Genomic DNA, 27,306 nt, shown 5'->3' with positions numbered 1-27,306 from the left:
CCCGGGGCGCTCCTTCCTCCCGGGGGGCCGCCGGACCGCTCGTCCGGCTCCCGCACCCGCCTCGCAGGTCCTCCGCGGCTTCTCCTCTCCCCAGTCCCTTTCTGCCCGTCCTGCGGGAGCGGGGCCGGCGTCTCCAGGCCCGGATCGAGGTGGCTGGGGCGTAGGGTGGAGGTGGGGCGCACGCTGCCCTGCGCTTCTGTCGGGGGCCCTGGGTCCGAGGGGCCTTGGGGTGGGCGGTGGAGAAGGGGCGGCTCGCGGAGGTCGGATTTGGGGCTTTGTACCCGCGGGGACTTGCATGGGCACCTGTGGGGCCGAGGTCCGAAGCCACCTGTCCACAGATCCCCTTCCTCCAGTGCCCTGCGCTGTGTCCAGCTGTCCCCAGACCTAGGCCATTATCAGCCTTTGGCAACTGGAACTTATTTTGGAAGCGTTAGATTTTTGTGTTAATGATCGTTTTACTATCATCGTGCAACAGTTGTGTAAATCTGCTCCGATTACGCCGTCGTTATTACGTGCTCTTTAGAAGGCCTTTTGCAGCTCCTAACATTATCCGACGCGCTGATTTTGGCAGCGCGTGGAAGAAATGCATATCGAGATGCTGGTTGCTAAAACGTATTTTAAACGTTTTTAATCCGCAGAATAGAATTATATTTAATTTGCTTGACAACACTTATATGCTATCAGGAAAAAAAAATAAACCCACCAAAAAAGTTCTTCCCAATCTTATCGTCAAGGGAGTCAGTATTAACAATTTGGGGTACGTAAGTGCATATTCGAGTTACATAAAGGGGAATACAAATGTAATCTGCTTTTTTTGCTTAATGCTTTGTGGTCATTTCTATAGCAGTGCGTAAACGTTTTTCTGCTGCCTTCTTAACGTGCACTGATTTGGATCCAAAGCCTGGAAGGCAAGAATTTTCTTCATTTCCCTGCGTTTTGGCCACTGGGCAACCTTAGTAAAGAAAGTCGTTAGAGATTTGATAAAGTATCACCGCACTGGCCAAGATATTGGATAGAAATAAGCTGAATTCAGGGCAACAGTCATCTTTTATTATAATATTGCTTGTTTGGTGTAATAATGTGATGCAGTGTTTTTTCAGATTGCAGTTTTCACCCATTAGTGAATTGTGAAATTAATTTTGTGGGTCGTAACTAGTGTTAAGAAAAAAAACAACAGAAGATAGCCTAGTTAATGCCAGATGCATTACATGTAATGAGGGTATTTTGTAAGCTTTGTTTTAACTGCTTGTGTGTGGGGGGCCCGTATGCGTGTGTGGGGTGCATACCTGTGTGAGTGCGTGTGTGCCGGGTTGCGATATAAAATGCATTGCTTCCTCTGTGCTACACTAATTAAGTTTGAATATCACTAATCCAAGGTACTGTCAGCACTCATCTCAGAATGGGAGCAGTGGTGCAATTAAGCTAAACGTGAGCTTTACCCTTTTCTTTGGAATATGTGACAGTGTTTATTGCAGAAAATTGGATTCCTAATTATTTGTTTTCACTTAATATTAAAACAATCAATTAGCATTCCTGCAAATACAGAGAGGAAGCATTTTATGGAAGTGAACAGGTTAAGAGCATAAACTGCTCAGATTGACCTAAGGTCAAATCCCAGCTACCGTGGTTATTGGTGTGTGACCTGGAACACCATACTGCTTCTCTCTAAACCTGTTTCCTGATTTGTAAAGTGGGAGTTACCGGGACAGCAATTTCATATAGTGTTGGGATAATGCATATGAAACTGTTGACATAGCACCTAGCCCAGATTGAGTATTCACTGAAAATTAGCTATTATTTTATTAAGACTGAATGGAGGTGTCCAGGATAATGCTTGTCACCAGAGGAAAAGCAGTGTAAGGTGGATAATCCAAACAAATGGAAAGTTGAAAATTAGTTAATGTTGTAAAGAAAGGGACACGGAATTAAGATGGTCTTTTTATTTCATTTAGCCATTGTTTTGTGACAGCTCCCCCGTTGTTTTCCTGTTGCTAGACAGATAATTTGGATGATCTTAATAAACCAAATGCCTTTCTATTGCCTTTTTATATTTAATACAAAGTCGGTGTCTGTCTGGTGTGGCAGTTGAAAAATATTTCCCATAGGGATTCTGACTTTTGTTAGCTCTTTTTTCAGAATACACCAGTTGGTTTGGGAAACACACATTACAAGCTGAACTCGTTGCAACAATGTGTTTATCTCTGCAGCAGGTCCACGGCGCAGGTGGGCAAGAAATAGTCCCAAAATATAATAAATCCAGTCTTGAGACATTTGTGCTGAAGTCACCTCAGGCAGTCTCAGAGATGGTTGTTCAGTGCCCCAGATCGGTTTATGCAGTTTTAAGTGTTTCATAAACCAAGGAAATAGACTCTAAGCATTGTCCTTTTTTAGAGCATTATTATTTTTATGAAAAATGAATACTTTGCACTAAAAAAAAGGCCACTGCAAGAGTACTTAATTGGGTTTGACAACTGTAGAAGATTGGGGGATATCTTAAACATTAATCATAATACTGCTCTCAGTTTCAGAAATGTCTTTACATTCATGTTCTTTTCGAAATGAACCAAAGTGGATACTCGTTGATGGTCAATGATGGTGTGGTTTATGAAAAATGGAAAAAAAACCATGACTTGGAACTCTAGTTGTCTATCCCCCCCAATCTCAATGAAACAAAAAAGCTTAATCTGACCTTAAATGAAACATATATACATTTGTATATCTTAAGTTAGACAAAATATTGATTTATGGGTGTATATATATTTTAAAATTCTCCTAATTTTTAAATGGTTAATTCACTGACTGCTGGGTCTTATCTTGTCAGATAAGGGGAATTTTGTCTTCGCTGATATGCAGTCAGTGCAAACTCGGTTTTGGAATCATGTATCCGATCATACAGCGGTGCTTGTCACCTACGGTTAATTGAGAGGGAGGCTATGGAATAGACTTTACCATTTTTGTACAAACATGTTTAGAACAAAGACTATATGATCAATAATAATGGGTAGTGTGATTATGACTGGTTTTTAAAAGTGCTATTTTTATAATTGTGCCATAATATGTTTTACTTTGAGAATAAAAATAAAAGTAATATTTGAAAGAAAAAAATGAGTGTGTGTTTTCATAATTTGCAAGCGTAAATGAGACTAAATCTTTGCTCTAAGGAATTCTGATTCTTTGAATTTGGATAATTTGGGTATTAACTAATTCTCTAATATTCTAGAAAATGGTTCTGCATAGTTTAACCTACCCTGTGAAAGCTCCTTTGAATAGGGAAGAACTATTGTTCCAGAATTTTCTCAAAGCTCTCTGAATATACAGATTCCCCCCCCCCAAATCCACACTGCCTGAATATGTGGTCTAAATTCTCGAGTTTTCTTTTAAATACGATCACGTTGAATCGGAGTCTATATTTCTTGCTTTATTGCCCCTGAAATTTTTAAATGAAATCTCAGCTCCAGCTGAACTTGTCAGTTTCCTGTCTCTAAAGGTACTTTTGCTTTCTTAATTTTGTTCTTTTGCCTCTTTGTTGCTTGGAATATCTTTTCCTGATCTTTATTTGAATAAATCCTCCCCATTTCCCAATGTCCAGTTAAAAAAGCCATATCCATTGTGACATTTTGGCACTTAACTATTTGTGCGTAGGGATTTCTCAGACCCCACCAGTGTCTGTGCATTCATTTCCTAATGCCAATTTAAACCTCTGGAGAGCGAGAAAGCTTATCTATTTCTATCCTTTGCGGCTTCTAGCATCTACACAGGGTGGGTACGTGCTAAATATTTATTCTTTGATTATACAGTGCTGTCACTGCCTCTTTTGAACCAAATTGTTGGATTGTTTTTGTTAACAAGTGATCCTAGGTAAGGGTCATCACCACTTTGCCAAGAATAATATGGAAGAATAAACAAAATTGATAATTTGGCCTGATTGTCCATTGATGAGGTGATAAAGAATTGACAGTGTTTTTCATTGAACGTAATGTAGGAGCCAAGTTGTGTGGTTAGTCCAGGACCCAGATTTAATTCCCTGTAAATATTTCAAACAGTTCCTGGGAAGCTCATATAGGGTTATAGCATCGTGTTCTTACCCTCACCAAAGATCCAGTTTCTTTTCCAGCTGCTGTTCCCAGAGCGCAAAGATCTGAAATATTTGACAGTGGGGTATATGGGGGGGGGGGAATCACGATTGCTCTGCTCCAGAGCAACTTAGGAGGTCATGTGGGAACCCTTGAGTCACAGTATGGAAGGTGCTTTGTGTTAAAGAATTAATATTTTTTTCTCCCAGTGAAACATAATTGTGTTACATTTCAAACTTATCTATGACTTGGGGGTACTTACTTGACCTATGGTAGACTCTTAGGGGGCTGATCTTTTTTTTAATTGTTTTAATTTACAGATGTTTGCCAAGACTAATACAACTGGTGAAATACCTGCCCTTTTCTGCTCAAGGTAGGTGATTTGTTACTTTATGAAAATACCGGGTACCAGGAGAGTTCAGAATTGGAATAAAAAGACCCGTTCAGTCATGAAAAGTAATATAATCCCAGCCCCCAAAGAAATGACCCTTTAATAAGTAAGAATTTTATTATACATAAAAAACGATGACTTATGTTACTGCTTCAGCCTGCCCCACAGTCCCCTTAGAGCATTTTAAATATGCATAACAGGCATGTGCCTGGCCCCCCACCAGGCAATTTTGATTCAGTAAGTTTGTTAGGTGGCGTTCCTAGCATGCAGAGTTTAAAAAATGCCAATCAGGTTCTTCTGAGTCATGGTGGCTCACTGTCACAGTGGCATGTATGTGACATGGGATGACAGAAATGGTAGATTATTATGGCATGGGAATTAAAGGCTGTATGTGTCGAAGATCAAAAAAATCTGTAAATGATTTCAGTTTTGTGTGTGTGGGTGATATTAGACTCCTGCGCTTCATTTTGCCTTTCATTCAGTGATTGACTGTTTTAAATATATTTTGAATAAAACTAAAAATTTTGTTATTTTATGATTTTCAAAGTTCAGAGTTAGGCCCGAGGGTTCTCTCAGCCTGAAAATAGAGCATATCTCTCAATACAACTTAAAACTTGTTTCACTTTGGGGCGCCTGGGTGGCTCAGTCGGTTAAGCATCTAACTTTGGCTCGGGACATGATCTTGTGGTTTGTGGGCTCGAGCCCCGCATCGGGCTCTGTGATGACAGCTGGAGGCCTGGAACCTGCTTTGGATTCTGTGTCTCCCCGTCTGTCCCTCCCCTGTTTGTGCTCTGTTTTCTTCTCTCTCAAAAATAAACATTTTTTAAAAAACCAAACTTGTTTCATTTTGTTGCTTCAGGTTAATAAATGAAGTGAAATAATGGAAAAAAGGCCAAATTTTAAATGTCATATTTTGTATATTCTCTATTTCAGAAGCTGGTTTAATTGATTTATATTTGTCCTGTAAGTGTGGAAGTCAGAAAGTTTGTCATAATAAAAAGTAACAGGTAAGTGGATGTTACAGCATTTTGCTTTAATAAAGCTCTTCTGTTCTCATTGATTTTAAAGCTGTTATTTCATTTCTAAATATTGATTTCAATGAGTAAACTTTTTGTGTTGCAGGATCATCTTATCAGAAATATTCAACACACTATAGGATTGTTCTGTTACATATTCTTCAACAGACAAGAATGTTTAAAATGATTAGAATTAAAACTTGATGAAATTATTTTTTATAATTCTGTTTTCATTTTAATAAAGCACAGCAAAAGCCTTAAAAATTGTATTGAATTATTATTTAAAATAACTGTTGACTGTAAACACTTTGTGTCAGTGAGTAAATTGGCTGTGTATCAGAATTACTGAGGAAATGAAAAAATGCTGAATTTTAGGCTCTGTCTTAGCCCTGCTAAACCAGAATTTTGGGGAATGATTTTGATATTCAGCCTGGGTTGGGAATCACTGCAGCATTTAATGTTGAAGGATTATGGTTTTAGGGAGGTAGAAACTTGGGTATTTTATTTGTAGAGAAATCTCATTGCACCAATTGGAAAAAACTCCTCATATTTACTTAGTTTATGTAGTCATCAGAAGAGAAGCATCTTGTGTTTCAGGCAGGAATTAGTTATTTTGATTTTTAGTAATTTTGTCAGGTACTTCATTTTAAAATCTGCACCTTTGTGGATTAAACAGAAAATACACGTATCTTTACTCTTGTGACAGAATTAGATGTTAGGTATAACACTGAGAACTCATGGAATGTTGGATTTTCTGTAGAAACATAATGGGAAAATTACTGGGCCTCATTTGCATATAGCGAATATACTATAATAACCACTTAGAGGTAGGACTGTGTCTTTACATATTGAGTGGTGAACCAATTCCTAATAACTCTAACAAGTGATCAGAAAATTGATAAGAAATTGACTCCAGACCTCACCTATCAACGACACGCCCCTTTTCTAGAAAGTGCACACCTCTCCTTTCCCCTCCAGGCTCACTGATGGCTTCAGTAGCTCATGGCAGCCTCATCTAATTTCATAATTATTCGAAACAAGAGTGTGTCAGACTCAAGAATGATATACTCTTCTCTGATATTATCAATGATGTTTTCCTCATGGCAGTAAGGACTTACTGCTTTTTACTTATTTTATTTTTTAAATTTTTTGCCATGTTTCTTTTTTCCAGTTTGAGTATTCCCGGACAGCAGCCACTTGACTTTGATTATTCAACATGCAGAACAGACAAGGATACTGCAGCTATTGCTGTGTGCGCTACTTTAGCCTGGAACAGGTGAGAGGATCCTGGTAATATGGTTATACCTCAAAGGACCTAGTCATGTATTTTGTTAAACTCATTTATTCATCCATTCAACAGGTCGTGTTGTGAGTCTTCTAATCGGTAGACACCGTTTAAAGTTCTCAGGATATAGCCATGGACAAATCCAGGTCCCTTTTGTAGTGCAGTAAGACAAAGTAAATAGTCGTATAAACAGAATATGTCAGATTGTGATAAGTGTTATGAGGAAAATAAAATAGAGAAGGGAGTACACCCTTGGGGGGTGGGCGGCCAGGTAAGGTTAAGGGGTGAATCTCAACTTAGATGAGATTTGAGTGAAGTGTTGGATCCAGGCTTGCTTATATCTGGTGGAAGAGTCTCCACGTAGAGGGAGGAGAGAGCAAAGACAGAGACCCAAGGCAGAGGGGTGGCTGGCATGCCAACCAGAAGCCGGGAGCCCATGTGGCCGCAGTGCTGGTAGGGTGGAGGGCGGGTGTTAAGTGAGGGGTGAAGAACTTAGAAAATTAGATGCTGCAAGACAGTATAGAATAAGGTAAGGACTTAGAAGATTTTGCTTTCATGCACAAACATTTTAAATTTTGCTGTAGTTAGATTTAGATTTATTCCCTTCCTCTTGTTGCTTGTGCTTTTGGTGTCATAAAAGATTACCAGGTCCAAGGTCACGAAGAGTTATGCCTTATATTTTTCTCTAAGAATTTTATAGTTTTAATTCTTACATTTAGGTCTTTGATTCATTTTCAGTTAATTTTTTATAGGTTCTGATTTGAATTACCTCCTAGAAGCCCTGTCTCTCTGAGTCACATCGAAAGCTAGAACTTCAACATACGAATTTGGGAGCTGGGGGACACAATTCAGTTGTAGCAATTAATATTGTGTTTTAGCTCTTAAGCCAATTTTGCATCCCTGGTGCTTAATCCTTCTGTATGTTCCTGCATTTGGCTTGCCAGTCTTTCATTGAGGATTTTTGTGTCTATATTCATAAGAAATATTGTCTGTAGCTTTCTTTTTTTGTGATGTTTTTGGTTTAAGTACTGGTATGGTACTGGCTTCAAAACATGAATTGAGTGGTGTTCCTTTCTTTTCTTTTTGTTCAAAGAGTTTGGGTAGCGTTGTATCTGGACATTGTGAAATAAGTATTCATGGGAATAGTCGCTGTAGGTCTCCTGGTCGGGATCGTTAACTTGGAAGAGTCTCAAGGTTGTCTTCAGGGTCTGAGCTGTGAAATTGTGTCATAGTTGAAGGAGTAATATAATGAGGCTCTGGTCCTGCTATGCTGACCTGTTCTCCTAAAGTGATAGCTAAGACGAGTTTGTCCTATGTAAAACTGCTGTTTAGTGGCATTTGTTTTGTTGAGTTAGTTATCAACAGTCATCATTTAAATTCATACTAAGGAAGAGTTGTTATTATGATTTCCACATCTCTGCCTTTTTATAGAAAAAACTTTTCTAATGCTGGTTATAAACATGAGGTGGCAGATCGTAAATCTCAAAGCTTTCTTTAGTATTTCTGTCATGACTGATAAATTATGTCATCACTTGGACAATTACTTGTTGAGCTTTTGATACTAATAAAACATTAAATCTTTGACAAGTTCTATTCAGTAAGCATTTCAGTATAACTTTTTCTGTAAGCTTTAAAATAATTTTTAGACATTAGGATACTCATATATTAAGCAGGCACTTAAAGAAGACAGTTGACAGGGTGCCTGGGTGGCTCAGTCAGTTAAGTGAAGGACTCTTGGTTTCAGCTTAGGTCATGATCTCATGGTTTGTGGGATAGAGTCCCATGTTGGGCTCTCTGCTGTCAGCACAGAGCCTGCTTGAGATGCTCTTTCTCTCTTTCCCTCCCCTGCTTGCTTGTGCATGTGCTCTTTCTTTCTCTTTCTCAAATAAGACTTAAAAAAAAAAAAGACCCTGTTGGTGACAGCTGAAGTAATTTGTACTAAGTACAAAGTCTTAAATAAATAAATAAATAGATAGATGGATAGATAGATAGATAGATGAATTTTACAGCATTGGAGAACCCTAAAAACAGTGGAGAAGGAGATAGGGCCCAGATATAGCTGAATATTCAACAGAAACAATGGAAACCAAAAAAAAAGAAAACTACCAACTTAGTATTCTATGCTTAATAAATATATCCTTAAGAAAAGGTGAAATAGAAATATTTTCAGAAAACAAAAATTAAGGGAATTTATCAGCAACAGACCTTTACTGAAGCAAATACTAAAAAGAGTTCTTCAGACAGAAGGAAAATGATTTCAGCTGGGGGCTTAGAGATCTGGGAAGCCATGAAGAGCAGTGGAAAGGTGGCAGGTGATCTACGTGCATGACGCCTGTGGCACTGACAACAGCGGCGTGTAGATGGAAGGGGTGTAAACCGAGCTAATTCTTTGCTTCAGAGGAGAGTGAAAGTAACAGGTAATTTTAGATCGTGGTAGGTCAGGGTTGCTTGTTATAATCTGTTACCACTAACAGACTAGAAAAAGAGCCTAGCCTATAACTACCTACCAACTTTACGGAAGTGGAGAACATGGCATAACAAAAAGTGGTCCACAAGAAGGAAAGAAAGAAGAGACATAGGAACGTCCTCTGGACGGGAGTAATGAAAACAGTTTTAAAAATAAAAACCGAGATTAAATCCAAATACATCAGTACTATAGTAAGTGAAAATGACTTGATGCTTGAATTATACTATCCAATATTTTATCAGAGGTTCTAACAAGGGAAGTAAGGAAAGAGAAATAAATTAAAATGATAAAGATTAGATGGAAAGAAACAGAACTGTGATTGTACATTGTGCAACGTCTGATTGTAGATGTAGAAAACTGACACCTAGGTAAACTATTAGAGTTGATAAGTGAATTTAATAAGCTTGTTGCACAATAAAAAAAGAAATTGTATTTTTATATCCAGCAGCATACAGACAATGAGATCTAAAAAAGGTATTTAATAATAACATCTAAGAACATGAACTCCTAAGGGACAAATATAACAAAATATGTGTAAGGTTTTTATGTAGAAAACTATAAATACTGAGAAAAATAGAAGAAAAATGAAATAATTGGTGTAATAACACCTACTGGAAAAATCAATATTATAAATGTGTCAGTTTTCCCCAAACATACATATTGAGTTAATGAAATTCCAAACAAAATTCCAGGAAAGTTATTTTTTTCTTTTAAGAATTTATTTTTAAATAATCTCCACACCCAACTAGGGGGTCGAACTGTCAACCCAGAGATCAAGAGTCACATACTCCACCAACTGAGTGAGCCAGGTGCTCCTAGTAAAGTTGTTTTTAATGAAAATTAAATCACTTCTAAAAACATGTATGCACATGCAGAAGGCTAGGAAAAACCGGGATAATCTTGTAGAAGAACAAACGGGTAACAGGCATCGAAATTTATTACTAAAACTACAGTCTTTAGGACAGTGGTGCAAAGTTAGAAGGACCATGGAAATAAACCAAAAACTCCAGAAACAGACACATATGTGTATATTTGATGTGTGACAAGTATGGCCTTAAAGAACAGTGAGGATAGGACTTCAGTAAATGCTACTGGGTCAATTGGATGTCCATATGGAGAAGAAGAGATGAAACTTTATACTGAATCATCCTGGATACAAATGCCATTTTCAAGTAGATTGTAGATGTAATATTACAAGTAAAACAATAAGACTTCTAGAAATAAATCGAAAATCTTTATGATTTTGAGGTAGGGAGAGATTTCCTAAACTGGTAACAGAAAGCACAGACAAAGAAAAAAATTGGTAAATTGGACTGCGGTAAAGTTAAGAAACAATGGGAGATGAGTAAGACGGAGAGGGGTCCTATAACTATTTCTGGGAAAGCTGTGGATTTACTTTGTGTGCAAGTGTGTGCTCGCAAAAATAAACTTGATGAACTCCCTGCCCCCAAAAGAAAAAGTGAAAAGGGGAGCCACAGAGAGAAGGACGGTGTTTGAAACACATGTAATTGAACAAAGAGCTCATGTTGGGAATAAATAATTTTTACACTTTATTAAAATATAAAAGAACATGCATTTGAAAGACAGGAAGAGACTTGAACAGACACATCATAAAGGAGGACATCCAGGTGACCCTGAAATGAAAAGCTATCACAAAAACTGCCAATTAAAGCAACAGTGATATAACATTAAACGCGCTCCACAGTCGCTAAAATTAAAGAGACTTGACAGTGGCAAGTGTTGATGAGGAGGTGGAGGGAGGGGACCCATGACACATCGCTGGTGAGGGTACAGATTGGTTCAGCCACTTCGGAAGACATCAGTGCAGAGCCTGGCGGGGGCTTGATCCTGTGGTGAGATCAGGACCTGAGCTGCAGTCAAGAGCCAGATGCTTAACCGACTGAGCCGCCCAGGTGCCGCAGTCTTGGACTTTTAAGGATACAGTAACTGAACGCTCTTCTTTTAACAGTTTTTTGTTATAAAGATACTTGCTCAGGAAAAATATAAGAACTTCTAAGAAAAAATTTTAAACTACTTATAAGCATACCTCACAGATATAAATGCTTTTAAAATTTTGGTTTATTTTCTTCCAATGACTTATCTATACCTTTTAAAACCATAGTTTCAGGTAAAAGCATACATGTGGTTTTTGCATCTGCCATTTTTCTTCTAATATGCAACATTTCTCTATGTTACTTAAAGTTCTTTGTATTATTTTAGGTAGCTGTAGTATTACATCTTAGGGTATATTATAATCTAAGGATTTTACTGTTAGGCATTTTGGAGATTTCCAGTGTTGTTATGCTTTTTTTTTTTTTTTGCATAAATCATCCACGTTTAAGGTGATTTCCTTAGGATAGATTATATTATATTCAAGGGAAAGGTACTTGTCTGATTTTTAGATACATATTTTAGATTTGCTTTGTAGAAAGGTTATATTAATTTATACCTCTACCAGGAGTATATAAACAAATCCACTTGTGAAACTCACTACTAATGAGTATTACGTGTGTAAAACGATTTCTTGTTTTTTTTTTAAACAGCACGTGTCCAGTGCTCAGCACAGATACTTGACCTCACAGAACCGACAGCAGATAGGACCCAATAGTTTGATGGAACGTTTCTTGCAGGATGTGATCCGGCACCACCCGTACCATTCTCAAGAGAGCAGGTGAGGCTGCTGAGCGGATCTGCATTAGTACATCGTTCCCATATGTTACGGTAGATGTTCGTGTTAACTTGCTAGTACTTCTTCAAGGGACACTTTTGATTAAGGAATAGAAAGTGAGATTTTATCTGATAAACTTCTCTTGGCAATTACTTTTTTCCTAGCTTAAACAAACAATTTCACTGTAAAAGATAGGGACTACACCATGCTTTTCTCTAAATAAAAGCTTGAGATACATAATTCTATATCATTAAGGCATTCTGTTAAGAATGTCATAGGATTGGGGTGCCTGGGTGGCTCAGTCGGTTAAGACTCCGACTTCAGCTCAGGTCATGATCTCACATTCGTGGGCTCAAGCCCCGCTTTGGGCTCTGTGCTGACAGCTCAGAGCCTGGAGCCTGCCTCTGATTCTGTCTCCCTCTCTCTCTCTGCTCCTCCCCACTCATGCTCTGTCTCTGTCTCAAAAATAAATAAAAAACATTAAAAAAAAATGAAAAAAAGAATGTCATAGGATTAAGTTGGGGAAAAGGTGGGGACAAAAATAGCTTTTAATTTTTTTTAATGGGTTCGTACTTTTGAGAGAAAGCAAAAGCGAGAGCAAGAGAAACAGAGTGCAGGCAAGAGAGGGGCAGAAAGGGAAGGAGACCCAGAATCCAAAGTAGGCTCCTGACTCTGAGCTCTCAGCACAGAGCCTGATGTGGGGCTCAAACTTAGGAACGATTGAGATCATGACCTGAGCCAAAGTCGAACACAACTGACTGAGCCACCAGGTGCCCCAATAATAGCTTTTAGAAGATTAGTAACAGAGAAGTTGGTGGCCGTAGTGCAGAGTAAGGGTGGACCAAGTAAAAACTAAGTCAGTTCACATTAATTGACTTATTTGCTAACTGAATAGAAGAGACCTCAAATGGAATGGCTTTTTAATGATCTGTCAGTATCTTAAGAGCTTTCTCTTTTATCAGTTTTTTTGGTTGAAGTTTTAATAAACATAGATATTTTGGTAACATTTAAGAGTTAATGTTCTGTGTTAAAGGAAAATATCGGTAGAAGGTTGGATTAAGTAGTGTGGCGGGTTTGTGGCTACAGCTGTATGAGAAAGCACAGTAGGTTATCAGCACATCTGTGCAGAATTAGGTGTTGAGATGAGCACCAGCAGTTTCTAGAAAAAGGATAAGCCTGAGTGCTTTGCAAGTCACAACCTAGAGTTTAGCAAATGAGGAAAAGTTTAAATGGGGAAAAGGTTTTAAAAAATAGGTTATGTTTTTAGCCATTGGAAAGATTTTCTTGAGTATAAAATCCAGTTTATAGCTTGTATAAGCACATAAGCTTCAACACACATATTTGTACATGCAGCTCTTTCTGTGGTGTACATTTCTAGAACCTGAACTTCTGGGCTAAAGTTTCTGGACCTTTGAATTTTTTTTTTATTTTTTAACCTTTAGTTTTGGAATAACTTTAGGCTTACAAAAAAGTGCAAAACTGGCACAAGGAATTCTTGTATAACTTCACCTTAGTCACGTCACAATGATCAAATCCATGACGTCACATTGGTGCTATACTATTTGCAGACCTTACTCAGATTTTGTCAGTTGTCTTACTAATGTCCTTTATTTTGGGACCAGAATTCAGTCCAAGATCACACATGGCATTTAGTTGCCCCCTCTCCTTATTCATCTCCCTGATTCATGAACAGTTCCTTAAGCTTTTGCTCTCAAGACTTGGACACTGCCACAGGTCCCTCAGTCGGTTGAGCCTCCGGCTTCGGCTCAGGTCATGATCTCACGGTTGTGGGTTCGAGCCCCGTGTTAGGCTCTGTGCTGATATCTAGCTCAGAGCCTGGAGTCTGTCTTCAGATACTGTGTCTCCCTCTCTCTCTCTGACCCTCCCCTGTTCACACACACTCTCTCTCTCTCAAAAATAAATAAAACATTAAAAAAAAAAAAGACTTGAACACAGCTGGCCACTTATTTTGTACACTATCCCTCAATTGGGGTATGCCTGACATTTTCTCATGATTAATCTTTGGTTTTGCATGTGGGAGAAGAACAAATTATAGTTGATGTGCCCTTCTCGGTGTATCAGGAGACCGACCCATGATCTTGCCATGTCTCACGGATGGTGATGTTAACTTGGATCACTTAATTAAGGTAGCTTTTCTACTGCAGTGTTCCTTTTTCCCCTTCCTAATTCGTAACCAGGACTTTGAGACTACGTAAATAAATACTCTGTTTCTTATTGTACTTCCACTCACATATGTTAACCATTGATGATTCTTCCTGAAACAGTTGTTCTGTGTGTTAATCAGAATTCTACCTTTATAAAGAAGGGCTTTCTTGTTCCCTCACTTATTTATTAAGTTATCTATATCATTATAAACCCTTGGATGTGTCTTCTGTGGGTTTTAATCCTTTACTGTTATTTATTTTGTTGCTTGAGGTGTGTGTGTGGAAATTTAAAATTCTTGAGACACTTCCTAGAAGGCTATGCCAATTTATATGCAATTTATATAATATACATATATATAGTAGTCTATGAGAATGCTCCTTTCTTATCACTCTTGGGAACACTGGGATTAGCAATTCCCTTCCCCCCTCCCAACGTAAGAGGCTAAAACCATGTGTCCCTTAATTAGCCTTTATTTACTTCCGAGTAAAATAGATCATCTCTTTCTATATGTTTATTAGCCTTATGTTTATTTTATGAATTGTTGGTAGATTTGCCTGTTTTTCTATTGAATTATTTGTATGTTTTGGATTTGTATGTAATATTTATAGGTAATAGTCCTTTGTATCTTAAAATACGTTGTGATTATTTTCTCAGAATCTGTCAAATATCTTTCATCTGTGTGTACTGTCTTTTACTCTACAGAAATGAAACATTTTGCCATAGTTAGATATGAGGAGACTTTTCCTTTATGGCTTCTTTCATGTCTTTTCCTTCATGTCCTTATTTCTACTTTTAAATATTTTTAATCCTCCTGGAATTTGTTTTTATATGTGGTGTGAGGTAGGGTTTATTATATTTTTAAAAACATATATTGTCTCCACTGATGTAAAATGTCACTGTAGGGCCACCTGGCTGGCTCAGTTGGTAGAGCACAGGACTCTTGATCTCCAGCAGCGAGTTCAAGCCCCACATTGGGTGTGGAGATTACTTTATTATTTATTTATTTATTTTTTACATAGTTTATTGTCAAATTGGTTTCCATACAACACCCAGTGCTCTTCCCCACAAGTGCCCTCCTCCATCACCACCACTTCTTTTCCCCCCTCCCCCTTCCCCTTCAACCCTCGGTTCGTTTTCAGCATTCAATAGTCTCTCAGGTTTTGCGTCCCTCTCTCTCCCCAACTCTCTCTCCCTCCTCCCCTCCCCATGGTCCTCCATTAGGTTTCTCCTGTTTTCCTGTTAGACCTAACATATGGTTTCTGTCCTTCTCTGCCTGACTTATTTCGCTTAGCATGACACCCTCGAAGTTCATCCACTTTCCTACAAATGGCCAGATTTCGTTCTTTCTCATTGCCATGTAAGACTCCATTGTGTATAAATACTTTAAAAACAAAAAATATGTCACCTGTAGCATAAGCTAAATTCCTGTATTTGTGTGAGAATCTATATATCTGATTTTGAATTCCATTTTCTTATCTTGAGGTTTTTTAATCCCGTGCAGCATATTACTTACGTTTATAAGCATTCTGAATTACGGAGTTTATTTTTTAAACTTTCTTCTCTCTTTCTTCCTTATGTAGACATTGCAGGTTTTTCTGTTATTTTACCCTTCTTGAAAATCAGCTCTTGCTTTGTTTTTGTTTCCTGTTTATTGGTTTTTCTTTTTCTTAATTTATTTCCTCAAATTTCTTGGGTGGGGGGAATTTGGTTTTTTCTTTTTTTTAAGTTTTTAAAAAAAATTAAGTTTATTTATTTTGATAGACAAAAAGCGAGCATAAGCAGGGGAGGAACAGAGAAAAGGAGAGACAGAATCCCATCATAGAGCCCTATGTGGGGCTCAGAACTGTGAGGTCATGACCTGAGCCAAGATCAAGAGTCAGAAGCTTGGGACACCTGGGTGGCTCAGTTCATTGAGCCTCCGACTTCGGCTCAGGTCATGATCTCATGGTACATGGGTTTGAGCCCTGCGTCAGGCTCTGTGCTGACTGCTCAGAGCCTGGAGCCTGTCTTCTGATTCTGTGTCTCCCTTTCTCTCTGACCCTCCCTTGCTCACGCCGTCTCTCTCTCTCTCTCTCTCTCTCTCTCTCAAGAATAAATAAAACATTAAAAAAAGAGAGAGAGAGGCTTAAAGGACTATGCCACCCAGGTGTCCAGGTTATTTTTCCTGTCTATCTGAATTAAGTGCTCATTTAATTAATTTGTGTCTACTAAATCATTTTCTCAGTGGAAGACCTAAAAGGGTGAGGTTTCCATTTTGATCACATCTCATAGATTTGATATATAGCTTTAAATTTTTATTTTTAGATCTTAAAAATTTAGCATAAGTGTTATATAAAAGAGGGGTTTTAAATCTTTACTGGTTAGGTTTTGAGGGCTTTTTGGTGTAAAATTAGTTTAAAATGAGTAGAAATGTAGATTGTAGTTTAGTTGTTAATTTTAAGCACATACAGATGTAAATCAAAGCATCTAGATGGTGAACCCTAACTTTTGTGGTATTTTGCCTAATTGTTTGATTTTATGATTCTGCCTTACTTCTTTTTCTTTGCCAAATGTTATAAGATTAATTTTATTTTGAGGCCGTTGTGATAGTCTTTAAGACAAATAAAAGGGGATGATCGTCAGGGGTTCTGTAAAACTAGGGTAAAGTGGCATTTCTAATGCAGTTTTCTTGATTAGAATTCAGAAGTATGAAAAAATCTGGAATTTTTTTGTCTATCATATTATTCTGATACCTGAGATAACTTTTTAACTTTACAAATACCAAAAAATGTTATTTTAGTGTTAATTATGGTAAATTTTCATGGGAAAGAAATCATATTTATGATATGTTAAAAAAAAAAAAGTTTCAGGGCACCTGGCTGGCTCAGTCAGTGGAATGTGATCTGGGGATTGTGAGTTTGAACTCCATGTTGGGTGTGGAGGTTACTTAAAAATAAAAGCTTTTTTAAAAAGTTGCATGTGGCTGACACATATATACATTTCTTTTAGATGATTGAGGCATCTCCCAAATTGAAAAGTGTTTCAAAAAGGTACCTTTTAGGTGTTCATGTATTTTAAAAAACTTATTTTTAAAAGACTGCAGTTTAGGACAGTTTTAGATCAACAGAAAACTTGAGAAGGTGGTACACAGAGTTCCTGTACACCTCCCATTTAGCTTCCCTACTACTAACAGCTTCCACTGGTACGGGCCATCTGTTACAGTTAATGAATCAGTATTACTACATTAAGTTCTATAGTTTATTCAGTATCCTTAGTTTTTACCTAATATCTTTTTCTGTCTCAAGATCCCATCTAGGATAACCATGTCCCATTAACTTGCCATATCTCCTTAGACTCTTCTTGGCATTTTTAATTTTAATAAACATCGCCAGATTGTTCTTCATAGAGGTTAAACCTATACTCCTACTCACAGTATATTAAAGTGTCCATTGCGACACTCTTGCCAAAGCAATGTGTTGCTGTAAACACTGGGGTGCGTGTATCCCTTTGAATTGGTCCTTTTGTATTCTTTGGGTAAATAAATACCTAGTAGTGCAACCGCTGGATCATAAGGTAGTTCTATTTTTAACTTTTTGAGGAACCTCTGTAACTGTTTTCCAGAGTGGCTGCACCAGTTTCCATTCCCACCAACAGTGCAAGAGGGGACTGGGTTCCCCTTTCTGTGCATCCTCGCCAACACCTGTTGTTTCTTGTGTTGTTGATTTTAAGCCATTCTGACAGGTGTGATGTGGTATCTCTTTGTAGGTTTTTGATTTATATGTCCTTGATGAGAAGTGTGTATCTTTTTGTATGCCTATTGGTCATCTGTAATGTCTTCCTTGGAAAAATGTCTGCTCATGTCTTCTATCCAGTTTTTTAAATTCAATTATTCGTTTTTGGTGTGTTGAATTGTAGAAGTTCTTTATATATTTTGGATACTAACCCTTTATCAGATATGCCATTTGCAAATATCTTTTCCCATTTGGTAGGTGGCCTTTCCCCCCCTAATGTTTGGTTATTTTTGAGAGAGAGAGTGAGCGCAAGAGCACAAGCGTGCATGAGTTGGGGAGGGGCAGAGAGAGAGAGAGAGAGAGAGAGAGAGAGAGAGAGACACACACAGAATCTGAAGCAGGCTCCAGGTTCTGATCTGTCAGCATAGAGACTGACATGGGGCTTGAACTCACAAACCTTGTGAGCATGACCTGAGCTGAAGTCAGACACTTAACCTACTGAGCTACCTAGGCACCCCAAGTAGTAGGTTACCTTTTGGTTTTGTTGATTGTGTCCTTCACTGTGTAGAAGCTTATTTTGGATGAAGTCCCAATAGTTTATTTTTCTGGAAACATAGTTAGGAAGAAGTTGCTATGGCTGATGTCAAAGACATTACTGCCTGTGTTCTCCTTTAGGATTTTAATGGTTTCATGTCTCACATGTATGTCTTTAATCCATTTTGAATTTATTTTTGTATATGGAGCATTATATACAAGAGCCAAATTATGGAAACAACCCAAGTGTCCATTGACTGATAAATAAAAAAGATATGGTGTGTGTGTGTGTGTGTGTGTGTATATATATATATATATATATATATGTATATATATATATGCAACATAATATTACTTAGCCATGAAAAAGAATCTTGCCACTTAAAAAATTTTTAACATTTATCTATTATTGAGAAACAGAGAGAGACAGAACATGAACAGCGGAGGGGCAGAGAGAAGGGGAGACACAGAATCCGAAGCAGGCTCCAGGCTCTGAGCTGTCAGCACTGAGCCTGATGCAGGGCTCGAACCCACAAACTGTGAGATCATGACCTGAGCCAAAGTCAGATGCTTAACTGACTGAGCCACCCAGGTGCCCCAGAATCTTGCTGTTTTTGACCATGTGGATTGAGGTAGAGAGTATTATGTTAAGCGAAATAAGTCAGACAAAGACAAATACTGTATGATTTTACCATATGTGGAATTTAAGAAACAGAACAAACAAGCATAGGGAAAAAAGAGAGAGAGACAAACCAAGAAACAGACTGATTGTAGAGAACAAACTGATGGTTACTAGAGGGGAGGGGGGTGGGAGGATGGGTGACACAGGTGATGGGATTAAGGAGGGCCCTTGTTACGATGAGCACTGGGGTTATATGGAAGTATCCAATCACTATATTGTACACCGGAAGAAGTGATAATGTGTTAAGATAATAATTGCTAACTAAGATTTGTGAATGATTACTATTTTCCAGGCTTTTTAAAAAATGCTCTTTACATAAAACAACTAATTTACTCCTCAAAACAATCTCTTGAGGGAAAATAATATTATATTTTTTCTCTAGGAAAAAACCGAAGTCTAGAAGGTGAAGTGACTGATGTTACACTTTTTACTATTTACCACTCTGATATATGGCTTTTTAAAAAAAAACAGTTTTTCATGTTTAGGAGCCATTTGTGTTTATTTTTTTTAATTAATTTTTTTTAAGTTTATTTATTTTGAGAGTGAATTGTGGGTGGGGATGGGGCACAGAGAGAGGGAAAGAGAATCCTGAGTAGGCTCTGTGCTATCAGTGCTCGAACTCAAGAACTGTGAGATCTTGACCTGAGCTGAAACCAAGACTTGGACACTCAACCAACTGAGCCACCAGGCACCCAGTGTTCATTACGTAGCAGTTGGTGGAGCTCCCTCCGTCTTCTGCACTGACTTGCCTACCTGAAAATACATTCAGAGTACAGCCTCATGTGATTGTTTCTTTGTCCTCTAACAATTGGGCCTAGGATGGAAAGAAAATAACCTTTATTATGCCTTTACTTTAGCATTTAAAACAGATATTAGAATGTCTTTATGGATTTTTCTCCTTGCTTTGTAGATCAATGCAAAATGAGAGACTTCTTACAAATATGGTGTCACCTGCTGCGTCACCTCCTGAAGTGGTTCCTGTTGATGATTGTGTTTCTGAAGAAATGACTGATGATACTGCTAGTGTCCAAGGAGAGAGCTCCACCAAGGGTTTTGAACCTAGTAAAGAGTTATATTCTAGACCTAGTACATTTCAGGAATATATACAGGGGGTCTCAGTTAGACCATCAGTTATTCAAAAACTGGAGAAGGGACAGCAGCAGCCCTTGGAGTTTGTGGATGAAATTGGGAGTGGTAGGAAAGAATTTAATGCAGTTGGTATTGGTCAAGCTACAAGTAATCGACAGAGCTTAATATGTCCCTCAGTGATTTCTAGTGCTCCTGCTAGTTGTATACCTGGAAGTTCCTATGATAGACCGGTTACAACCAAAACTACTAGGTCACCAGCAGCAGCCAGTTTGGATCCAGTCAGAAAATGTGACCCAGACAAAGGTGACAGATACCTTGAACAGCCATACGGGGGCTCTAGAAATTCTGTGCTATCGTCCATTCGAGGAACGTCTTCAGTTTCCTATCAGAAACCTAAAGAATCAGATAGAACATATTTATGTACAAATTCAGATAAATTGATTATACAGGAAGATGTAAAGTCTCAGCATAAAACTTTGTTAAGTGGCGCTAAAGTCCGTGAATTTGTGGGTACTGAAGGCTCCTTAAAATCTGCATCTCTTTCCAAATTGGCTATACACCAACCAATCAAGGTGAATACGACTGGCATGCCTTCTTATAAAGGACTCTTTGAAGATGCTGCTGCAAAGCACCGTGAGAAATTCTTTTCTGGTATGGATCAGATCCAAAAGGAAAAGCTTTTGGGTTTTAATAAGTCAGCTTTTCTGGAACAGAAGAACTCAGTGATTTCTGAAACAAAGTTTGCTCGTGGCTCTTTTCATTCATCATCTAATCAACTCGAAGAGGCTGCACAAGACTTTTGGAGGGAGGAGCAAGTTGACCAAGAAAATAGATACTATGACTCGAGAGCTTCTGAATTGAGTTTTGACTGCAATTCTTTTTATTCACTGACTGAGCAATCTAGAGTGACTGCCGAAGAAATAAACATTTTAAAGGAAGAATATGCGGATATGCAGTGTAAATATAATGAATCTTATGTTTCTGAAGTAAGTTCTGATGGTGCTGCCTCACTTCAGTTGGCTACAAACCGAACTCAAGTAATTGTTAAGGGTGTAAGTGTTCAGAAGGCAAAGCCTGTTAGACTGGTTGATGAAAGCTATGAATCTAGTGATTCTGAGATTAATTTTGATTGTGATGCCTTACCTCAGTCAACCAATGACTACACCCAACAGCCTGCAAAAGAAGTAAACATGTTTAAGGAGGAACACCTTGACTTGGTTGATAAGAACTATGGATCTAGTAGCTCCGAAATAAGTACTGATTCTTCTTTGCCTCTTCAGCCAGTAGGTGACCAACTCCCAGTGACTGTCACAGAAGCAAAACTTCACGTTGGCTTGGTTGATGACAACTATGGATCAAGTTGTTCTGAAACAAGTACTGATAATGATGTTGCTCTGCAGTCAGCAGTTGACTATGTTGCTCTGCAGTCAGCAGTTGACTATGTTGCTCTGCAGTCAGCAGTTGACCAGGTTGCTCTGCAGTCATTAGGTGACCATCCCCAACTGGTTGTTGAAGAAAGAAACCTACAGGATAGGCATGTCTATCTGAAAAATAAGGGCTATACAACCAGTAGTGCTAACGAACATCTTGATTATGCTGTCTCTCTTGACACAGTGACTGATGTATCTCAGAGGGCTCTTGAAGAAATACATCTGGAAGAGAAGAATGAACCTGGGAATATGAACTATGATTCTCATGGTTCTGAAATGAGTTTTCACACAGATGCCCGCTTAGTGGCTAGCCAATCTGGAGTAATAGTTAAAAAAGTAAGCCCTCGAGAAGTAACTGTTGACCTGGAGAATAAGAGTGTTAGATCTAGCAATTCTGATCAGAGTTTTGATTCTAATGCTTTTCTTTATCAATCAGCTAGTGATCAACGTCAAGGGGCTCTGGGTGAAATAAGCCTGAAAGAGTTAAATGTTGATATAGAAGTTAAGAGCTATGGGTGCTCCAGTTCTGAGCTGACTTTTGAATCTGATCCCCCTGTTAAGTCAGGTACTGAGCAGTCTGAGATGGACATTGAAGAAATAAGAAAAAGGCACATTAACTTGGAAGATCACTGTGGATCAAATAGTTCTGGAATAACTTTTGATTCTGATTCTGCTTCTCGCTCAGGAGGTGACCAGTCTCAAGTAGCTATTTATGTGGAGGAACCAAGTCCTCTGGAAAATAAGATGAGTAAGTCTTATGTTCCTGAAGGAGCTTTTGATTTTGGTATACCTGTTCATTCAGGGATGAATCAACCTGGACTAGCTATTAAAGAAGTAATCGTTCAGAAAGAAGAATATATACACTTGGGAAAGAAGAATGATGAACCCAGAGGTTCTGAAATAAGTTTGGATTTTTATGTTTCTCCTCATTCAGTGATTAATCCTCCTGAAGTAGCTTTGGAAAAGCTAAGTCTTCACAAAGAAGAGCAGATCTACTTGGACAGTAAGGTAAATGAACCTAGTGCTTCTGAATTAAGCTTGGATTATGCTATTTTTAATTCAATTCCTGGACATTCTAAAGATCCCATTCAAGAAGTAAACCTTCAGCAAGAAGAGCACCTGCACTTAGAAAATAAAGGTAATGGACCTGGTATTTCTGAAATCATCCTGAAACCTGACATTTCTTTTCATTTAGTGGCTGATCATACTAACATAGCTGAACCTGACATTTCTTTTCATTCAATGACTGATCATCCTAACATAGCTGTTCAAGAAACAAACCATCAGAAAGAACACATAAACTTACAAGATACGGATAATGGATTAAGTGTTTATGAAACAAGTTTGGATTCTGGTGTCCACTGTCATCAGTCAGTGACTCACAAGCCTGAAATGTCTGTTAAAGAAATATGGCTTCAAAAAGAAAAGCTTATTAAATTCAAAAGTAAAAGTGCTAAATTTAGTGGTTCTGAAACAGGTTCTGATGTTCCTCATTATGTAGTGGCTGAACCTCAGATAGCTGTCAAAGAAATCAGTGTTCAGAAAGAAGAACCTGTTCTAGAACCACATGACAAATACAGTAGCTCTGGAATAATGTTTGATGCTGACATCCCTCCTCAGTCAATGACTGAAACACCTCACATTGCTGTTTTAAAGGAGGGCCGTGTTGACCTAGAAGGTGACAGTACTGCATCGAGAGGTTTTGCAGTAAACTTGGATATTGGTGGTCCTCTTCATTCAGTCATTGGTCAACCTGAGACACCACTCTTGAAGGAAAGGAACGTTCATCTGGAAGATAAAAACAGTGAATCTAGTCATTGTAAGGTAAGGTTTGATTGTGGTGACCCTCTTCAGCCGTTGACTGGGCAATTTCAGGAAGTGGTTAGGAGAACAACCCTGTGGAAGGAAGAGGAGATTGGACTGCAAAGTAAAGTGTTTGAAACTAGTGGTTCTAAATTAGTCCATGGTTTTGGTGTTTCTCTTCAGCCTGTGGCTGATCAGCCTTGGCTGATAGTTAAACAAGTAAACCATGAGAATGAAGGTCATGTGAATGTGGAAGAGAAGCACAGCCAGTGTGGTCGTTCTGCAATGAGTTTGGATTCTGATTTCTTGGTTCAGTCTGTAGTTGACCAACCTCAAATAACTAATTTGGACCAGGACCATTTTGGGCTAGAAGAGAAGCACAGTCAGTCTGGTGGTTCTGAGATAAGTTTTGATTCTGAGGATCCTCTTCAGTCAGTGGCTGACCAGGTTAGAAAAATAGTTAAAGAAATAAACCTTTGGAAGGATGAAGGTGATGAGGAAGATAAGAGGGATAAATCCAAGGGTTTTGAAATTGTGTATGATTCTGATATCCTTTTTCAGTCAGTGGCTGGTGAAACTGAAGAAGTCATTAAAGAGATCAACCTTTGGAAGGAGCATGTTGACTTGCAAGGGAAGATTGTGGAACCTGTTGGTTCTAAAATAAATTTTGATTCTAATGAACCTCTCCAGTCTGTGGGTAATGTAATTCAAGAGACTGTTACAGGAGAAATAAATCTTCTGAGGGAAGGACATGTTTGTCTGGATGATAAGGGCTATGAACCCAATGATTCTGAAATAATCTATGTTTCAGATATCCCTCTCCAATCAGTGGTTGAGCAGCCACACATTTTGGAACGGGAACATGTCAATTTGGAAGATAAGAGCAATGTTTCTTGTCCTGAAATAACTTTTATTTCTGATGATCATCTTCAGTCAGTGGCTGACCAGCTTCAAAAATCTGTTAAAGAAGTAAGACTTTGGAAGGAAGACCATATTTACCTGGAAGATAAGAGCTATAAACTAGGTGACTTCGAAGTAGGTTATGATTCTGATATTCCCATTCGCTTTGTGGCCGATCAGTCTTCTCTGACTGTCAAAGAATTAAGCTCACAAAAGAGGGGTCATAATGACCTAGAAAATAAGGGCTGTGGACCTAGTGTTGCTGAAATAAAATGTGATTCTGGTGTTCATTTTCAGTTGGAAGTTGACCAGTCTCAAGTGGTGTGCAAAGAAATAGATCTTCCGAAGGAACGGCATCTTGGCATGGAAGTAAAGAGCAGTGAACCTAGTGATTCTGAAATGATGTGTGATTCTGATGTTCCTCTTGAAATAGTGGTTAATGAAGTTCAGGTGTCAGTTAAAGAAGCAAATCTTCGGAAGATGCTCTTTGTGGACGTAGTCACCAATGATAGTGATTGTGAAGTGATTGCTGAGTCTGATATCCCTTTTCAGCCAGTGATTGACTCCTCTCACGTGACAGTCAGAGGAGTTGATTGTATAAATACGGAAGGTTTTGATCTAGGTGAGAGCTCTGACTCTTCTGATTCTGAAGTAGGATATGTTTGTGGAGCCTCTTCTCAATCAATGACAAATGAAGCCAAAGAGACTTTCAGAGTAGTAAACCAGAAGAAAGACTATATTATTCTCCAAGAGGCAAGCTGTGAGTCTTATGGTTCTGAAATAAAATTTCAAATTGATCCCCCAGATAGGTCTGTGACTTATGCATCACAAGGATCTGATAAAGAAACGGTGAAGCTTATTGAAGAGAAGACTTGTGGATCTGATAATCCTAAGACAAATTTTAAATGGGAGGACCATTCTAAGCCTGTGACGAACCCACCTCCAAAAGCTTCTAGAGGAGGCAACATTTGTCAGAGGAAGGAAGAAAAAACTGGCCGAAAAGATAAGTACAGTGAATCTAGGGCTTCTGCAGGGGCTCGTAAAGCCTCTGCTGGGTCAGCAGGCCGTCAAAGGGCTGGTAAAGGAAACCAGAAGGTAAAACATGCAGATTGGCGAAGTACGAGCTGTGAACCATGCGGTTCTGGAATGAATTTTCAGAGTGGTCGCTCTCTTCAGCCTGATACTGGCAAGCGTCAAGAAGCTGCTAATAAAAAGGAAGTGTGTAAGAAGAGGTCTGGTGACTTAAAAGAAAAAAAACGTGACACCCGTTCAGGCCCTATTCTTAGGGCTGATTCTCCAAGGACCCGGGGAAAAGCCAAGGAGGTCATAGAAGACAATCCTGATGAACCAGTTCTCGAAGCCTTGCCTCATGTCCCTCCTTCATTTGTTGGGAAGACATGGTCTCAGATAATGAGAGAAGATGACATGAAAATTAATGCTCTTGTGAAGGAATTTAAGGAAGGTCGTTTCCACTGCTACTTTGATGACGACTGTGAGACCAGGAAAGTAAAAAAAAAAAATTTGAATAAAGGAAAAATGATTACCTGGGCTGACGTTAGTCAGGACACTACAGCAATTCAAGTTTTTTCAGACCATGATGATAATGCAGATGGCATTTCAGATACTGATGACTTTTCAGTGGCCTTAGATAAACCTAGCCATCATCCTACAGCAAAGAGGCCTTATGAACAATCCTGGCGAGTGGCTTCTCGATGCCAGGCTGTAAAAGTCAGCCATGGAACTCAAACCAATCTCACAAAAGAGACAAAAGGAAGTGGACCAGAGGAAGACCTGACAACAAGGAAGCGTTTACTTTTACAGAAGGACAGAAAAATGAAAAACAGCGTGCAAATTGGAACACTTGAATTTCCTGAAAAATGTACTAAAGTTTTGAAGCCTTTGCAACCCAATGCCTTAGTCTATGTTATTTCTTCAAATATGAAATTTCAGAATGGTGAATCCAAGTTTTCTAAAAAGTACCTTGGTGGCAGAAGTAGTCAAGATGTTACCATAGAGTACAAATATAAGCGGAGGCCCTTTGATTACTATGACCCATTGAATAAGAAAATAATAACGAATCCTCCAGAATCTGACAGAAATAACGGGCTTCAAATTCACTTGGACCTAAGCTCCAGTTCAGATGAAGATGGTCCTGCAGAAGGCTTTGATCCGACAGGCATTTTGACACTAAGAGATGAACTAATGGCCTGTCCAAGGGCCTGTATTTCTCCGGAGCCTGTGCCCAGATCAGGGACTTCGAGAGCTAGTGAAGTTCCAGTCACAAGTAATTTCCAGTCAACTCCTGCAAACCGCGATGCTGCCGGAACCTCCCCCAAATCAGCTACACGTAAGATACTACAAAGTAAAAAGAAAATCCAGAGAAGGAATATGAAAACTAGCGCACTGAGTTTTCTCCAGAAGGTTTATAAACCAATTGCTCTCCAGCCAAAAACCAGAATCGCTTCAGAAAAACAGTCAACTTGGATTCGGACCAAATTAAGTGATATAATTAGCAAGTATATTTCAAAATACTCTGTTTTTTTGCGTCGCAAATACCAATCCAGGAGCGCCTTTATTCGACTGCATCTTAAGAAGAAAAAATGTGACATCACTAAGTTAAAGAAGGTGAAGAAACCAGCCAAGATGCTTTTGAGCCCGCCGGTTCCGCTGGTTCCCTTGGTTCCACTGGTTCCTTTGGTTCCGCTAGTTCCGCCGGTTCCCTCCGTTCCGCCGGTTCCCTCGGTGGCAGCTGCTGAGGGGCAGTTAGAAGTCCCTAGCTGTTCTCCCAAGCCACCTGTGCAGGATTCTTGGCCCGCTGCAGGAAGAAAGAGGAATGGCAAAAAACGCTATAGGAAAAGAAGAATTAACTCTTCTAGACGTGCTAAAATACACGCTTTGAGAAGCTTAAATTCTCAGGTACCGATGAGGACTCGGCTGTCAGATAAACTGCAAGCTGATGAGGCCGCCAAAAGCATTTCTGTTCAGGCTAGATGAGGATTCCGTACTTCACTTGAAATACATTTTGTGCACATAGCTTTTCCAGCTTTGGTAAAAAAAAAAAATAATAGCCTTCAACTATTTTGCTACAGACA

General features: G+C 38.8%; 1 protein-coding gene across 1 annotated transcript in view; it reads left to right on the top strand.

The window, feature by feature from the left end:
- The window catches only part of ZDBF2 (zinc finger DBF-type containing 2), a 27,770-nt gene extending 464 nt beyond the window's left edge, over positions 1-27,306 (top strand). Inside the window, exons 2-9 of the mRNA XM_029933279.1 lie at positions 4,394-4,446; positions 5,398-5,471; positions 6,652-6,756; positions 11,776-11,903; positions 19,903-21,469; positions 21,551-22,649; positions 22,821-23,335; positions 23,876-27,306. Of these exons, the coding sequence (XP_029789139.1) occupies positions 6,697-6,756; positions 11,776-11,903; positions 19,903-21,469; positions 21,551-22,649; positions 22,821-23,335; positions 23,876-27,208 (6,702 nt within the window). The 5' untranslated portion in view covers positions 4,394-4,446; positions 5,398-5,471; positions 6,652-6,696 and the 3' untranslated portion in view covers positions 27,209-27,306. The remainder of the gene's footprint in view (positions 1-4,393; positions 4,447-5,397; positions 5,472-6,651; positions 6,757-11,775; positions 11,904-19,902; positions 21,470-21,550; positions 22,650-22,820; positions 23,336-23,875) is intronic.

The sequence above is a fragment of the Suricata suricatta genome, chromosome 3 (genome assembly GCF_006229205.1).
Source record: "Suricata suricatta isolate VVHF042 chromosome 3, meerkat_22Aug2017_6uvM2_HiC, whole genome shotgun sequence".
Taxonomy (NCBI): Eukaryota; Metazoa; Chordata; class Mammalia; order Carnivora; family Herpestidae; genus Suricata; species Suricata suricatta.
The sequence above is the reverse complement of the archived record's forward strand: the minus strand, read 5'-3'. Positions and strand labels throughout refer to the sequence as shown.